Source organism: Phacochoerus africanus, chromosome 5 (assembly GCF_016906955.1).
Source record: "Phacochoerus africanus isolate WHEZ1 chromosome 5, ROS_Pafr_v1, whole genome shotgun sequence".
NCBI lineage: Eukaryota > Metazoa > Chordata > Mammalia > Artiodactyla > Suidae > Phacochoerus > Phacochoerus africanus.
Genome location: NC_062548.1, coordinates 136,843,472 through 136,859,791, shown reverse-complemented (window position 1 = coordinate 136,859,791; position 16,320 = coordinate 136,843,472). Strand labels below are relative to the sequence as shown.

The window sequence follows — 16,320 nt, the reverse complement described above, 5'->3', positions numbered from 1 at the left end:
CACGCTGAAAGATTGAAGTCACTGACCACAGCTCCCGACGGATCACCACCTGCTTTCTGTTCACTTGACCCCAAAGACGGGCGGGGCCTTTCCCACCGTGTTCCCCAAGGTCTGGAGACAGGGACGAGGCCCCATCCTAAATGCGCCCCCTCATCAGTCCCATGCAGCTGGGCCACCTGCTGGTCATAGACATGGGCCACACTTGCTGGAAGAGGGGCTCGGATGGCCTTTGGCGGGGGCCGCCCAAAAGGCGCGTGCAAGTTCCCAGGCCAGGGATCCAACCTGCGCCACAGCAGTGACAACGCCAGATCCTTAACCCTGCGGCCAGGCGGCGCTGGGGCTCCGGTGACCTTGCATCTCAGAGAGGCCGCCCCTGGGACTGGGGTTCGGATTTGACCGCGTAGGCGGATCTCTCCCTCTGATTTGACATCTTGGGGGACGGTGTCTGTTACGGGTGAGTCTTTGGGGGAATTTAAAGGTGCCTGGGCGCTGGGTGATTGAGTCATCGTTGCTCATCCGTATTGGAGGGTAGGTGAGGTGTCGGGGTGGGGTGGGGTGGGGGATCCTTGCTGAACCTGCAGAAATGACCGCAGTGATGAGGTCCCCGGCGAGGGGCTCGGGGGTCCCAGATGGGAGATGCTGAGACGGACAGAGCGTCCTCCTGAAACTGAGCCCCTGGATGGGCCATCAGATGAAGCTGACCACCCGGACACGGCTCAGGCAGAGGAGCAGCTGGGACCTGGGACGTGGGAACCGGAGGCCGCCTGTGGGCCACGCTGACGGCCGAGAAGAAAACCCATTTGGGGCGTCGTTGGTTCAGCGGGAGCAGGCGGATGCGTTAAATGAGGACCACAAGGGCCACGTCGTCAGGAGGGGGGACAACGGGGGCTGTGGGGGGTGCCCCTGTTTGGGGGACACCCCTGCACCTGGGGGAGGCGACATGACCGCGGGGCGCGAGAGCCGGGTGACGGCAGAGGGCAGGGCACACCCTCTCAACGGCTCACGTCTGCTCGGGTTTGAGGCGAGACCCCCAGCACGTCCAAACCAAAGCCGCCAGCCTGGGAGAGACCGCACCCCGGGGGCTCCCGCCAGACAGCAGGCGCTCCGGGACGCGGTGAGGACGCAGACGCACACACCTCAGGGAGCCCTCGGGCTACAGATGTGGCAACACCTTTTTATTTCGAGTAAGATGTGTTAACATCCAGCATGACAAAGTTTGTACAAAGTTCACAATTTAAAAATGAATATCACTGCAACTTGTGATTCCACACATTTATAGCAAAATTAAAGTGTCAACAAACCCATGCCGTGTAGTACAAAAATAAATCAAACTTCAGTTCCACAGAGAGCACGATAAATATTTATACAAAATTCCGTCTTCATAAATGATTACTTAACTTAACTTAGAAATGAATATGAACAATCAGTTATAATAAATAAACTCTGATGACTCACGATAATTCCATATGAAAGGTCAACATTCTAATATGTGACACTTTTGTGATTCCTTATATAATAGTCACAGATAACTTCTGATTTGATACAATGTACCAACGTTGGATGAGCAGCAGATTTGTGCTTAAAACCCCTTTCCATTGACATAGGTGAGAACAAGAAGAATCCCAAACTCATACTACCTATTACACTACGAAAAGCATCACTATCTTGGCAAAGAAGCGGCAGACACCACGGGGCGGGGAGATGCATGTGCCGATATGAACAGGGGGGCCCTGCCCGGAGGCGGGGGCCCCGGACGGTATCTATATGGCATCGGTGACAGGAGCACCTTGCTTCAGCTCTCGAAAAGGCAATTCTGAGCATGGCAGCTACGCCTCCTCGCGCGACAGAGAGCGGGCTCTCCGGGCGGGGCGGGGCGGGGCGGCAGCGCCCCGAGCAGTTGCAGAATCTTCTCCCAGCCGGTCCGTGCGAACGTCCCCCGGAAGCCTGCGGGCGCTTGTACAGTGAGCAGTATAAAGTGCTGCTGGGCGTGCGTCTGTGTGTACACGTATGTCTACACCGAGGTTGAGGTGGTGTCAGTCCTTGCCGTGAGGCCCCTGTCGCCCCCGCAGCCGCACCCAGCACCGGGAGGCCTCCTCGGACTCCGCCAGCCAGGGGCACGAGGCCACTGACGCGGGGGTGGCACAGCTCCGTGCGCAGAGAGAGGACAGGGAAGTGCAAATCGTCGACTGGCACGCGGTGGGGACAACGACCCTGTAGTCCTGTTCTGCTAAAAATATTTTTTTTTTATTTTTACAAAACCCATCTTTTTTTTTTTTTTCATAACAAAATGTTAAAGTACTTTAGCACTTTCCTGCATAACATCAAGACATGGAAGGGAGGGTGCTGGGGACACGCGACCAAGCCAGCGGCCATCGGAACACACGACTCGGCGCCCCGGGGACGAGGCGGGGCGCGTGGCCGTGGAAAGTGGTCTCGGGCAGCACGCAGGGCAGACGCCAGGGTGGGACCGTCTCCGCGGCGGGAACCATCTAGGATGATCTAGTGTAAAGCCGACACGTGCTGACGTGCATCGAGGGAGGCTCACGCTCTGGCCGCGTCCGTCCCAGAGCGGGTCGTGACCCTCGGACCGGGCCGCGCCCGTGCGCGCGGTCCACGGGCCTCCAGCGGACGAGAAGGCGCCACGCGCTGGTCCCGGCTCTGAAGGGGACCTGGGCTTTATGCGACACCCACCTGGGGCGTGGGCGGGGGTGGCGGCGCGGCCCGGAGCTGCTCTCCCCGCCAAGCCAGCCGCCCCTCCGGCCCAGGACCTCCAGACGCGCACGGCGTCCGCTCCGGCCCCCACGGGAAGATGCCCACCACCACACCAGGGGGTACTCTTGCAGGTGGAAAGGAGACATGAATAGTCTGAAATGATCTTTGAGAGGAAACGAAAACACAGAGATTCTGAGCGGTCATCGCACGGGGCGGCGACGGACACTTCAGAGGGCCCGGGACTCCCGGGAGGTAAGAGAAGCTTGTTCCAAAGCGGACGGAGCGCGCCCGAGGACGGCTCCGGGTCATCCGCCTCAAGGAGCCCCTGTCTTAACTGAAGGTCCCACAGTCACACCACGGAATGCTCAGGAGTTAAGTTAAAAGTGCTGTTTAAGCTGCTTTGAGTCTTCCGCCAAGTTTCCATGGCTTGATGTTGTCTTACAATAAATTACTTAGCTCATTTCTTACAGTTAATCCATATGCCATTTCCTTGGAATGCAAAAAACCTCATTTACTGCCCCCACCATACACCATCCTCCTAAAACAAACAAACAAAAAAATCACATAATATTTCCAAGCATTGTTCAAAAATAAAGCATTTTTTTTTCGCAACCGATTCTTGCTATGAAACAATATGCACACAAAATGTATTTCTTAAACGCCGTAAAATCCTCCAACATGAGGCAAAATGATGATGTCTAAGAAGTGGCGCAGGACCACCGGGTGATCATTCAACGCTGATTTTTTTTTTTTGTCCATTTCAGTTCAAAATACTAAAACATGTCATCACTAAAGCATTAAAAAGAATTTACACTCTATTTATTTTGATCGGCTTACCTCTTCGGAAATATAGATACCCCCCAATGTGCATACATAAGCAGCTATAAACATTACATGGCATGTCACACTAAGTCGGCTTCTATGAAAACGTACAAAATGGGAAAAGTGTATGTTCAAAAACTAGTCTGCAGGTGCTATCTTTAAAGCAAGACATAAAATCATTATGAAGTCTCGTAAGCATAACACTGTTTCAAACAGAAAGAAATATATAACACTTTCTGGTAAAGCACAGCAGCAAAGAACAAGAGGCATATCCTTTTTTAAGCAAGATTCCATCACTACAGCAGCTGTTCAGACCTGAATTCCTCTCACAGCCTGTTTTATATTTTCCAGTAGAGCTTTATTTTCTGGGCTCTGATAACGATCTTGATTTGAATACATGTCCGTCAAAGTAGTCACGTATGCATCAAAATTTTGTTCATTGATTGGGTCCTACGAGATATTAAATAGTAGTTCATATACAACCTTCATTCCCTTCATAGGATATTCACATCAGCATCAAATAGAACCACAGCCTAGTGCCACTGTCTTTCTAAGCGTTACAAGCCCCTCGGAGCAGCTTACTCTTATGGGATTCACGGGAACAGCCCCACCAGTTTCCGGCAGCTAACGCTATGCTTTGGGGGAGGTCCCCACACGCAGCCAGCGCTGGAGGAGCCAAGACAAGAGCAAGGACAAGGCGTCCACCCCGCGGGATGCGCGCGGCCCAGCTCCCGGCCGCCGCCTCTGGCGCCGTCAGTCACTTACCATGTGTGGCAGCTGGATGTTGGCCAGACTGTGGATGAGGGACTGGCTGAGGTTGGCCAGCTCGTGCAGAAGGGACTCGTTCTGCTGCTCGATCACCTTGTTCTCCTCCTCGATGGTCTTCAGGCTGGACTCCATGGTGGTGATCTGAAAGCACAAGCCGTGTGACATGTAACACGAGCCAGCCAGGGGCGCACGCTCACCGTGCTCGGCCTCGGCCGCGCGCCAGAAAGGGCCTCTGCTGAAATCGGAAGGCTCCCTCGTGGAAACTGCCATCCTGCTCGGAGGCCCAGGGAACAGCCTCGTGGTTGCCAAGCGCGCGTTCGGGGTCGGCAGGTGCGAACTATTCCACAGAGGATGGACGAGCCTTGGGGGCTGCCAGACGGCACAGGGGGCCGTGTCCAGTCTCCTGGGATAGAAGACGGTGGAAGATAACGTGAGAAAAAGGACCTGAAGATGTAGGACTGGGTCACTTTGCGGTACAGCAGACATTGGCACAGCATGGCAGATCAACCCTACTTCTATGAAAAAAAAAATAATAATAATAATTTGTCCTCTTAAGGGCTCATTTTTATGCCTGGAGTCATTACACTGGAAAACTTGTCCTCCGGCCTCTGACGGCTTGTCTTCCCAAAGAAGGATGGACGGATGAGTGCGGCGTAGATTCCTGGGCCGTGTCCGTTTTCACTCGCTTTATGGTTATGTTTTTATTTCTTTATGGCTGCATCCAGAGCACAGGGAAGTTCCCGGCCCAGGGACTGAAGCCCAGCTGTAGCTGGGACCTAAGCTGCAGCTACAGCAACACCAGATTCTTCCACCCACCGCGCTGGGCCGGGGATCGAACACACGCCTCTGCTGTAGCCCGGATGCAGATACATGTATGTATGTATATGTGTGTGGCCCATATGTGTGTGTGTAACCCATGTGCGTATGCATGTAGCCCGTATGTGCATGTGTAGACATGTAACCCACGTGTAACCCATGTGTAACCGCTTTCCTCTCGCATTAGAAAGCTTTTATTTTTTGCTTTTCTTTCAGGGCCGCATCATGGCGTACGGAGGTTCCCGGGTTAGGGGTCGAATCGGAGCTGGGGAAAGTTTTGCTTGTGGTCGTGAAGATTGTCACACTGTGTCCTTGTACGGCCTGGCCTTTCTGCGGGCTCGATGGCATCACTTACTGGGTTAGTTATGTGCTGTGGGCATGCCTTCTTTTTAGTCTGAATCTAATTCTGCACAGAAAGTCTTGAAATGTTGAGCTCGTTGTGAGGTGCGTCACTGTCCCCTCCACGGGCACCAGGCCAGCTCCCTACCTGCACGGATGACATCCCTGACCCCTGTTTCGGATAAAGGCCTGCTTGCTTCCCGGCCTCCTCGAGCTCCCTCCGTCTTCCAGAGAGAATTTAATGGCTGCTATGCAGCCCTGACCTCCACCTGCCACCAGGCCGGCAGCCCTTATCCCTACACCGCCAGTCGGCAGAGCTGCCCTGATCGCAGCAGTGGAAGCAGATATGCAGCTTGGAGCATGTGGGAAAGGCTGGCTGCACGGTCACAGGCACAGAGCGGGCGCCAGGCCTCGGGGGGAGCCCAGACCCGGAGCAGCACGGCGGAAACGACGCAGAGCCTTCGCTCCTTCAAACCCTAATGCCTGCTGTGCCTCCGGTTCTCAGGGAGGCTTTCTGGCTCACATCTAAGCACCCCAGGAAGTTGGGATCTGAGGGGAGGTCCCTGGCTTCAGCTTGACTTGATCAGTCTGGCAAAATCTGCTCCCTCTCTGGAGACTCGGGGCCACAAACCTGCCAGCACGTGTCTCCCACAGCGCGTGTGGGGCGCCGGCATCAAGAGACATCTGCTCTCCCGGCTTCTGGTCCAGCCAGGGGTCCAAACCAAAACCTAGCTCCCCAGGGGGACTTCTTCGAGTTGGCGACACGGGAACAGGAGCCCCTCCCGCAGCCGGCCCGGCCCTCTGAAGCCTGGGCCCAGCTCTGGATCCCCGTGGAGCACGGGCCGTGGGGAGCACCTGGGATCCAGGACCAAAGCGCTGGGACGGGCAGCGGTGGGGGCTCCCTCAGGGCACGAGTCCTCCCGCGCCCCCGGCTCGTGGGCCTCTGGAGCCTGAGGGGCCTGGAACCTGCAGAGGAGGAGATAGCTCCCGGGGGACCCGGCTCTCCGGATCCAGCCCGGCTGCTTCCTGAGGTGAGGGGTGGCCCTCAGGGCCCTCAGACCCCGGGCTGGAGGGGCCCCCCTCCTGCGGGAGGGCTGTGCCCCCGATCGGCCCCTCGGGGACCGCGGTTATTAAAAACCCCAAAGCGAGGCGCGAACCCGTCGCTGGTTAGGTTGCCGCTGAAACCATGTCCGCAGAGGCCCGGAGATGGCAGAGCATAAAGGCAGGAGGGCGCCGGGCGCGGAGCGGGCAGGGGGGCGCGGGCGGCGAGGGGCCTGGATTGAGGGCCTCAAAGACTGTTACCTGAGTCCTGAGCTTGAGCATGTCGGCCTCCATCTGGGAGTTGGACTCGTTCAGCTCCTTGATCTCCTCGTCCAGCTGCTTGATCTCCTCGTCGTTTTCTATGCCTGCAACGCCACGGGCCGGCCTTAGGGACACTGCACTAGGAGGCACGCGGGGCCCCGACCGGGCGTCTTTCCCGCCCTGGGTTTGGAACTGAATTTGCTAGGCAAGTGCGCTCTTGAATTTAAAAAAGTGGGCCCGGTCCGTGTGCCTTCCACCCCCGCCCCCTGACAATTGGGGCACTTAAACCAGAAGAAATCAGCTGGGGGCACACAGAGCCCCACCGAAAGGGTCCATCACCTGAGATGACTAACCAGAGCCCCGCTGTGACCCCCCCGCTCAGCCCCGGCTCTGCCTCCCCCGGCTCTGCCCACCAGGCGTCTCCTCCTTAGCCCTGCTCTGCCTCTGTCTGCCTCTCTGACCGACTCTGTCTCTGTCTCTGCCACTGTTTCTGTCTGTCTGTCTGTCTCTGCCTCTTCACCCTATCTCTCTGTCTCTGTCTGCCTCTCTGACCGACTCTGTCTCTCTGTCTCTCTCTGCTTGTCTGTCTGTCTCCGTCTCTCTCCTCCTTCTGTCTCTCTGTCTCTGTCTCTCTCCTTCTTTTTCTCCATCACTCTGGGAACAAACACGACTGTGCACACACATCTGCGAATGAGACCAACAGGGTCCCTGCGGTCACGGAGCCTGGAATTTTGGTGGGAAAACTGCTAACAGACGTGTAAGCAAAGGCGCTTGGGTGGCTGCTGAGGAAGCGTCTCCTGGGGACAGGGACAGGCGGGGACCAACTTGGGGTGGGTGGTCACAGATGGCTCTCTGCATGGAGACGCCTGATGGGAAACAAATGCCCTCATTTGAAATCACCAGGTGGTGAAGCCCTGCTGGCCACAGGCCGGAGAAGAGGACGGGGCCGGTGTCAGCCCCCTGGTTCCAGCCCCCAGTACCAGCCCCCTAGTGCCAGCCCCCTGGTGCCAGGCCCCAGTGCCAGCCTCCTCATACCAGCCCTCTAGTGTCAGCCCTTAGTGCCAGCCCCCTGGTGCCAGCCCCGGGACCCCAGGTGGGCTAGGAGCGACCTCTGTTTCCAGGGCCAGTTTTCCGGCTGGCTCCTGGCTGGCTCCTAGCAAGGCGGCATTGCCGAGGTCAGAAGGATCCATGCTTCCAGGGTCGGCCCTGGGTCTCCATGGTTGAGGGCCCTGAGGGGCGAGGAGCAGAAATCCTGCCGATGCAGGTACAGGGGGCCTCTCCGAGGGCTGGCAGGTCTGGGGACCTGGGGGCAGATGCAGCCGTCCCTTTGCAGAGAGCAGGGTACACTCTGCCTGAGGCAGGAGGCCCCAGACATGCAGGGTAGGGTTTGTCCCAAGACGTGGAGGAGGCAAAGACGGGGGTGAGTGCTGCTGGCCCTCGGTGCCGTCTCAGTGAAGTGGGAACGAGAAGAGACTCACGAGGAAGCCATCTTCCTGCAAAGAATCTCGTTCTTCTGTGACGCTGCCTTTCCTACGAAAGCAGCTGGAGGGAAGCGGCGTCCCACTTAATTCCCCTGTAATCATCTTCCTTCTGGACTGTTCTTCCCACGGCTCATCTTGGCCTTGAAAGCAAGTCTCACAGACAGGCTGGTCCTCCCTCGGCCGTGCTCCCGCGTCACGTCACCAGGAGGGACCATGTGTGACCTTAACCAGGCCCCTGACTCCAGTTCAGCCTCTGGGGCCGTGAGGGTGCGTTCTCCGCCAGGACACAAACCGCCAAGTCCCCTATTTACCACATGTGCCCCCCAATAAGACCCAGATATAATAAAAACACTGCCAGTGATGAAATGAGGTTGGCCCCCTCGGATGTGGGCCAGCCCCCTTTCCGTGGACCAGAGCTCAGGGCAAGCTGGCACACGCGGAAGCTGGCATGGACCGAGGTCACGCTGATTAAACTTGGCAAGAAGGTGGCCCTGTGCGCCGCGTGAGGCTGCAGAGCTTCCGGGGGAGCCGAAGGCGAGACGCCCCCGAGCCGGAGTCCCCGAGTCAGTGCATCGCCAACAGGGATGTGCCGCAGCATCCCTGAGCTCCTGGCCGTGGAAACGCACCGAGTCTCTGGCCGAAACCAGGAAGCGCATCCACGCCTCGATGCCTGGGCTGCACTGGTCGGGTTTCCAAGCGAATTTCTGTCGAGATCTCACAGCAAGCTCTTCATGCCTTCGTTCTTGCTGGTCAATTTTTTTCAAGTTTGGTCCGTTTTAAAAGTTCCCTTTTTCCTCGTGTTTCCCGGTGTCCGGTGGGGACTCGCCGTGGGAAGAGAGGAGAAATTACACCTTTCTAAGCACAGAAGATCTTGCTCGGTCTCCCCGCCCCTGGGGTCTGGCTGCCTTTTAGGATGTCCCGATGCCTGGTCCATTCAGGCTGTTTCTGAAGCCCCCGGGGCCTCGCTGAGGAGGGGACAGCCCCCCGAGGTCGCTGAGCTAGTGGCTCTAAGCCCTCGTCAGCTGCGAACACGCTGTGCAAAGGCCACGCCATCAGCAGACGCAAGAGCAGCCTTCAGCCGCGGGTTAGACAGAAGCCTGGCTCTTCACCAAGCTCTCGTGCCTCCCTGAGAACCGAGCGGGGTGGGTCGGCAGAGTCGGAAGGTCACGACCACCTCAAAGCCCAGAGAACTGCGGGAAAGAAGAGCAAGCCCTCGACCCGGTCAAATCACCTGAGCTGGCCTGTGGGAGGCACTTCAGCCACGGTGCCCTCCGTACCGTGACGCGGGCCGCGTACCCCCAGCCCGGCATCTTCGTCCTGGGGCGGGGTTCTGACCCACGGACACTCAGACGAGTCTGGACGAAGTTACAAGGAGAGCACCTGGTCTCGCTGGGCTGTGGGGGAGATCCTAGAGGGCCTGAATTTGAGTGAGAGGGTGTCCAAGGATTCTTATGGGATAAGAGCGACGCCCCGTGAGGTCCACGCGGGGGACAGAGATCAAGTTACTGGAGATGGCCTGGCCTGCGGGCATCTCTGAACTGCCTTGACGAGCGCTTTCCGAAGGCCGGGGTTTAGAGCTGGGTTTTGAAACCTGACAGACCTGGAATCGGCGTCCACATCCAGCTACTGGAGAGTTCTGGGTGAGTGCTTTTCTTAATCCCTTGAGGCCTCAAAAGCCTCCACGGCAAAAGTCCCCATGTGACGTCGTGAGGAGGAAACAAACTGACTGTTCAAGATACCAGACTGACAGTGAGACGCGCCCAACCGACAGATGGACAGTGCGACACGCTCAGCGTGCAGGAGCCGCCAGACTGGGCGTCCGTGTTGGCAGGCTTACCTCTGCTCCGACCCCAAAGTGGCACAAACGGGTTCTGTCGTGCTGACACAGTTGTGTGAGTGGACAGATAAAAGAAAAGAAAAATACTGCATGTGGTTGAGCGCAGCGGCTTCAATGTTTGCTGCCCCGAAGAATTAAAAATGACGTATTTCTTCACGAGTTCTGAAAGTGTCGTCTAAAGGTTTTCGTTGTGATTGTAAATAGTTGCCCCAAATGTATGTATTTCTAAAAAATTGTTTGTTGCAGAATGCTTTCAATATATTTCCATCAAAATCTGGGAGCAAGTGTTTAATCGATGAAAAAAAAAGTCTACTGTATCAACTAAGTGGCAAATCAGAGTTCATTGTCAAACAATCTGCAGCTCTACCTAATCTTCCAGCAGAGGTCGCTGTGACTCCAAAGCCAATCAAAACTTTAGCCACAGTCCCCAGGATGACTTGTCCATCTCGAATTTTTATTCTAGGGATGATGGATGGATGGATGGGTGGGTGATTGGATGGGTGGGTGGGTGGAGGGATGGGTGATTGGATGGTCGGATGAAGGGATGGGTGGATGGGTGGATGGGTGGGTGGGTGGAGGGATGGGTGATTGGATGGGTGGATGGAGGGATGGGTGGATGGGTGGGTGGGTGGAGGGATGGGTGATTGGATGGGTGGATGGAGGGATGGGTGGATGGGTGGATGGGTGGGTGGGTGGAGGTGGTGTGGATGGTGGATGGAGGGATGGGTGATGGGTGGATGGGTGGGTGGGTGGAGGGATGGGTGATTGGATGGGTGGATGGAGGGATGGGTGATGGGTGGGTGGGTGGGTGGGTGGGGATGGGTCGGTGGACTTCCTGCAGTCCTGCCCTTGACTCAGACACACAAAGGTATGAGGCCATTTATGTCACCGTGGCTTTTTTACCAAATGACGTATGCTCTGGGTTTACTAAAAAATGCCTCTGGTCTTGCGGAAAAGGTGCCCAGCCAGGTGGGCAGGAAGGGAACCAACAGCCTCAGGCCTGTGGGGAGCTAAACACGTGGTGACCCTGCTGACCAGGGCAGTGTCTGGCACCGGGTGCCCAGTGGGATGAAGGCTAGGGTGGCTCCTCTCCCAGACAGCACCAGCCTTTCTGGTTGCAGCTGTGCCTGGCACCTACAGAGGAGGGGTCTGACATTTCCCGGTGCCCCCCAGGAAGAGGTGCCACCTGAGGAGCTCCCCGCTCTCTCTCCTCAGCCGCCCGGCCTGGTGGGGAAGGCTCCTCCTCTGGTCCGCGGAGCAGCCCTTCCTTCCCGTCCACGACGAGACAGGCGCTGACTCAGACGCTCGTCAATTTGCTGAAGGATTTTCGCTTTAGGGCCAGGTTGTTTTGGGGGTGAAATGCCAGATGCTACATACGGTGAAAGGGCTCAGGGAATGTTGCTGTCTTCTTGGCAGCGAGCCCTGCCCCTTGATGGCTTAGCGAGACGTACGCTGGTGACCCTCACGTCAGACGGGCTCCTCGAGCTGGTGGCAGGTCTGAGAACTTCTGACGGCACTCCCCCCCACCCGCCAGCACCTGCCCCGCGGACGGAAGCCTCACGGCCCGACCCACATGGTCAACGTCGGGAGTAGGTTGAGGAGTTTCTTGCTGAGTCTCTCGTGTTGTCCTCGGGATTGAAAATGAACGTCCAGTGAGCCCTGGGGGACCTCGGATGGCGGCCCGGGGCCTGAGCACCACCAGGCCAGGAGCGCGGCAGGCTGTGTCTTGTCTGCCGGATCCTTTGGGATGTGGCAGCCTGTGAATCGTGGGGGGCGGGGTCCCCCAGGCCCAGGTCTGGGGGCTGAGCAACCTGCGATGGGCCCACGGCCTCCAGCCCAGGGGCAATCGTGCTTTTCGGAGCTTGGTTCCTTTGGGGACACAAAATTAGGGGGGCCATGGCCAGGGCTTCTGGTGGCCCCTTTGTCATCAGCGGGTCCGTATGCGTGTTCCTGTGAAAGCCACGGCCTCGCTGACGTGGGCTGCTGCGGCCACAGCACTGGACCCGCGCCCGGCCCAGGCGCCTCGGAGGTGGGCTTCTCCCTGAGATCCTCGCCGCCTCTGTGCCCCCGGGACCACGGACGGCACTGCAGCCCCACTTGGGGCCTTATAAACAGTGGCGTCTCCACAGAAACCACATGCATCCAAACAACGGCGCCCACCGACCCGAAGTAGACCGCGTTCAGGGCGTGACCCGGAAGGAGGGTGCAGGGGCTTCGCAGGAAAGTGGCTGAGAGACCCGCCCTTCCTCTGCTCAAGCAGCCCTGAAATCCCTGCAGTGTTGGATGGGCCATCAGTGAGCAGGTGGACGCACAGACGTGGAGGCATAGGGACAGACGGGGGGGGGAACCCAAGGCCTGTGCCCCCATCTCTGCGGGCAGGAGGGCTGCGCACAGGGGCTCGAAGGGAGCGGGAGGGAGAGGGTGTCGGGGGCGCCAGGGACCTCCAGGGAGGCTGGGGCACAGGCACCAGAGTGGGGGCTGCAGGGGCACAGCAGGGAGCAGAACACGTCCCCCCACGGGCTGGCTTTGCAGGGGACAGCGACTCCAGGCCCCTCGTAGGGGAGGTGGCCGTGACAGGGCTCTCCCTGCACCAAGAGGGGGGCTTGGCCGGGACACGTGCGCGCGGTTACCGTTGCTGGCCCGCTGCCGGATGGTCAGCATCTGCTCTCCGGACAGCTTCGCCTTCTTCATGGCCGAGGTGGCCCGCGGACAACCCGACAAGCTGGGGACGAGAGGACACGGTGTCAGTCACCCAGCAGAGCCCCGGCCCATGGAGAGGACGGCAGCCAGCTGGGCGGGGCCCTGTCACCTCACGGGGCTGGTGGCCAGCAAAGGGCTGCCTGCAGCGGGACGGAGGGACAGGGCCCGGCCAGGGGTGCCCTCAGGGTGGGGCTGATCCACGGCACGGGGTGGGGTGCCGTGTGGCCCGGGGGAGGTCTGTCAGCCGGGCTCTGGGGCCCAAGGGTGACACCCTCTTCCAGCCGCGTCTGCCTTTAGGGCGCTGGGACTTTTATGCAGTGACCATCATGCTTTCAAAAAGCTGCTTATTATGGAAAGGCTCAAGCTGATATGAGGGTTAGATTCGAAACGAATTTCAAACATTCAGAGTAAGGAGCGGACCACACAGACTCACACCCCGACGCCCTTGGGCCCCCAGCTCCCCCTCCCCGGTTCTTTGGAGAAACCCCAACAGCCTCCTGCCACCTCTCACCCAAACGTTTTGAAACATCGCCACCAGCGTGGCCTGCCCGCCCGCCTGGCTCCCAGCTTGTGAACGTCTGTCCCGCCCGGTCTGCACGTGCTGATCCTCGCCTCCAGGACGCCCCCTCCCTGCTTCCTTCCCCCAGGGCCGTGCTGAGCGCCTTCCATGGAAGCTGTGGTCCTGGGGGCACGGGGACCCTCTGCGCTGTGTCAGCGTGCAGGGCGCCGCATGCGCAGGTGGAAGGAAAACCCATACGACGTATGATACTTCCCGAGAGTCACACCTAGACCCCGCTCTGTACTTCGTGCGCTCATTCGGGCTACGCAGACTCTGCCCGCAGGCAGAGAGGCTGCTGGTGTATTGTCTGCGCCTGTATCTGCCCCCCGGCCGGCAGCGCGTGCACTGCGTGGTCCCAGGCAGCGTCTGTGCAAGGGGACGTCCCGTGACGTCTGCAGCGACGCCACGAGGTTTCTGAGCATCTCTCCAGACACTTTGCCGGGTTAAACTGTCTGCAGGGCGTTCTGCTGTGCGGCCTGGTTTGGGCACCTCCAGCCAGGTGGTGTGGAGCCACCAAGTCCCTCACTCCGCTGGCTTCTGCCTGGCTGAGCTTCGACACATTTTCTGCCACGGCTTTTAGCTGTTCAGGAGGAGGGCGAATCTTTGTACAGCAGGTGTTTTCACTGTTCTTCACAAGGAAGCTCAGAGCTGTTGACAGACGAGATGTTTGCCTCTGGTGACCACACTGGACTCCCCAGAGGCTGAGTGACCACCATACCCGCGCCCTTCCCCGAACCCGGCCTGGGTCTGGGCTTGCTCACGAAGCTTCTATGTTCCAGAGGCGGGGCAGGGGGGCGGCACCGGGCGTCTGCCTCCTGTTTGTACCCAGAGGGGCTGTCGGCCCTGAGGCCTGCTGCTCGGGGGCCAGGTGTGCCCAGTTGCTCCGGGATGCTTGGAGCTGAATGCTGTGCACACCGGGTGGCTCGCCCACGTGAAAGAGAAGGACAGTGTGAGGCTGGACAGCAGCCACAAGGAAGCTCGGCCACACAGAAGCCAGCGGAGTGAGGGACTCAGGCGTCTCCACGCGACCAGGCTGCTGGTGCCCAGACCAGGACCTGGAAAGGGTCCACCCAGCCTGAGAGTCAGAACCAGACTTCAGTCTGAGGCTGATGCTCTTACTTCCCAGGGAACTAACTGCCAGCCGGGATGGACTAAATTAGGAGACAAAGACAGACCCACGGCGGGGTGCGTTTTGTGCGAACACGCCCGCACCGTGTTCCTGCCATTCCGATCCAGTGACTGCACCCAGCGTGGGTCAAATTTGGAAGCGTCTGGAGCAGGCCTGCCAGGCTCAGCGGGAGTCCCCGGCCAGGGCGCAGCGCCATCTAGCGGCGGCCCGTGCCCAGCGCTCGGCGGGAGTCCTCGGCGAGGGCGCAGTGCCATCTAGCGGCGGCCCGTGCCCACCTCCCTCGGAGAAGGGGGTGGCCCTGGGCGCCCGGGGTCCTCGCTGGTCCAGTCCTTGCCCTGAGTCAAGTCAGGAGTGACCCCGGTGGTCTCGGTGTGGAGGCTGGAGTTTGGAAGCAGAGCCCCAGGGGGCCCTTATGGAAACAAACGTCCCTAATTAAAACCAGCTTGCTCTGAGCGTGGGCTGGAAAAAGGCCACAGAGTCCAGACTCTGGGCAGCAAACAGTTAACCCATCTCTGCACCAGTTGCCTGCTAGGTGGGCCCCAGACGTCTGGCACCGGTTCCACCAGGAATTCCAGGGACGGCTCCAGGCAAACACCGCCAAGGGCTTGGGAAGGGGGCAGAAGGAGGACGCCCAGCATTTTATCAGGACCCGCACCGAGGGGCGCTTCCTTGAGGAGAACACCACCGCCGAAAATCGTTCACCAGCAAATATTTCCAGGGGGTGTGGCTAAAAAACATGGGGGTGTGTGATGTCCACTGGCAGGAAAGTAAGAAATTCCTGGGGAACCGGCTTTAGCACCAAGTGCACTGCTCTGCTTCTTAGGACAACTTCGACCTCGTCCTCTGTTTCCAGGCTTTCTCTGAGCACGGATTCTGTGGGACTGCAGACCGAGATGGCGTGCAGCTCGTTCCCCAGGAGCAGGGGTCCTGCAGACACACCAAACCCGCGCGCGGGCTGCTCTGAACAAGCACATTCTCCACCCGCAGCATCGCAGCATCGATGCTTTGGAGGGGCCGCCTCCTCCCTCAGCCCCCTCACCTCCTGCAGGTCACAGAGAAACCCCGACTGTAGGAGGCATTTCCTCTTGGGGCTTAAAGGGAAGGACGATGTTTCTCATATGCTTTTGTCAAAAAAAAAAAGCCACCGCCAGGTCTGGGCGGCCAGGCCCACTCCTGGCCCTCCGCCCTCTGGCCAGGGCAGGCAGGGGTGCAGGCCATCCCGGTGGAAAAGGTGAATGTCCAGGAGGCAGCAGCTGCAGGGCTGGTAGCTGCCCGGTCACAGTTCCTGGACCGCGGTGTGGAATCTGGGTTCATATCAGCAATAAGACTGCTTTAGTGTCCTCTGTCCATGTGTGGCTTTAGTGAGCGAGGCCACAGTCTCAGCCTGGGAGGAAGCGAAGGCCACCTCCACGCTCACAGGCAGACACGGACCTGTCTGCGGAGGCCAAGATCAGAGGGCGTACCTCCTGGTGGGATGGCTGGCTGGGGAGAGTTCTGCCTGCTTTACTCCCTCTCGGAGGTCCACCCACGAGACCTGGGGGACAGGTTGGTTCTGTGGTGCTTCAGTTCCTGTCCTACAACAGCAGCCCTGTGCCTGGACTTGCAGGCGTCCCGGCAGACAGACAGAGTGAGATGCAGGTGGTCCATGGACAAATCCCCCTGGCAGTCCTTGGCTGAATCCCAGCTTTCTCCTTACTGGCAGTGTTCCCATCTCTAAAACGGGAGCTTTGCAGATCTCAGGGTGCTCAGTTGCCTGTTGTGTAGGTTGGGTAAAAACTATGGCTTCTCAACATCACAGAAAGGCAGATGCATAAAGGCTTTCTCTTCTCCACAGGCTCCCAAAGACTACAGTTCC

General features: G+C 58.6%; 1 protein-coding gene across 6 annotated transcripts in view; it reads right to left on the bottom strand.

Moving 5' to 3' along the window:
- Positions 1-1,139: 1,139 nt before the first annotated feature.
- Positions 1,140-16,320, bottom strand: part of MYT1L (myelin transcription factor 1 like) — a 140,013-nt gene continuing 124,832 nt past the window's right edge. For 2 of the 6 annotated variants that reach the window (XM_047782719.1, XM_047782720.1), the window contains exons 18-21: positions 12,708-12,799; positions 6,760-6,863; positions 4,300-4,443; positions 3,758-3,984 (exon numbers count right to left, since the gene is read on the bottom strand). In XM_047782719.1, coding sequence (XP_047638675.1) covers positions 3,844-3,984; positions 4,300-4,443; positions 6,760-6,863; positions 12,708-12,799 — 481 coding nt within the window. In that variant the 3' untranslated portion in view covers positions 3,758-3,843. Of the gene's footprint in view, positions 3,251-3,757; positions 3,985-4,137; positions 4,444-6,753; positions 6,864-12,707; positions 12,800-16,320 lie in introns of those variants that run through there. The other 4 variants (XM_047782721.1, XM_047782725.1, XM_047782722.1 and 1 more) reach the window with 4 other exon arrangements.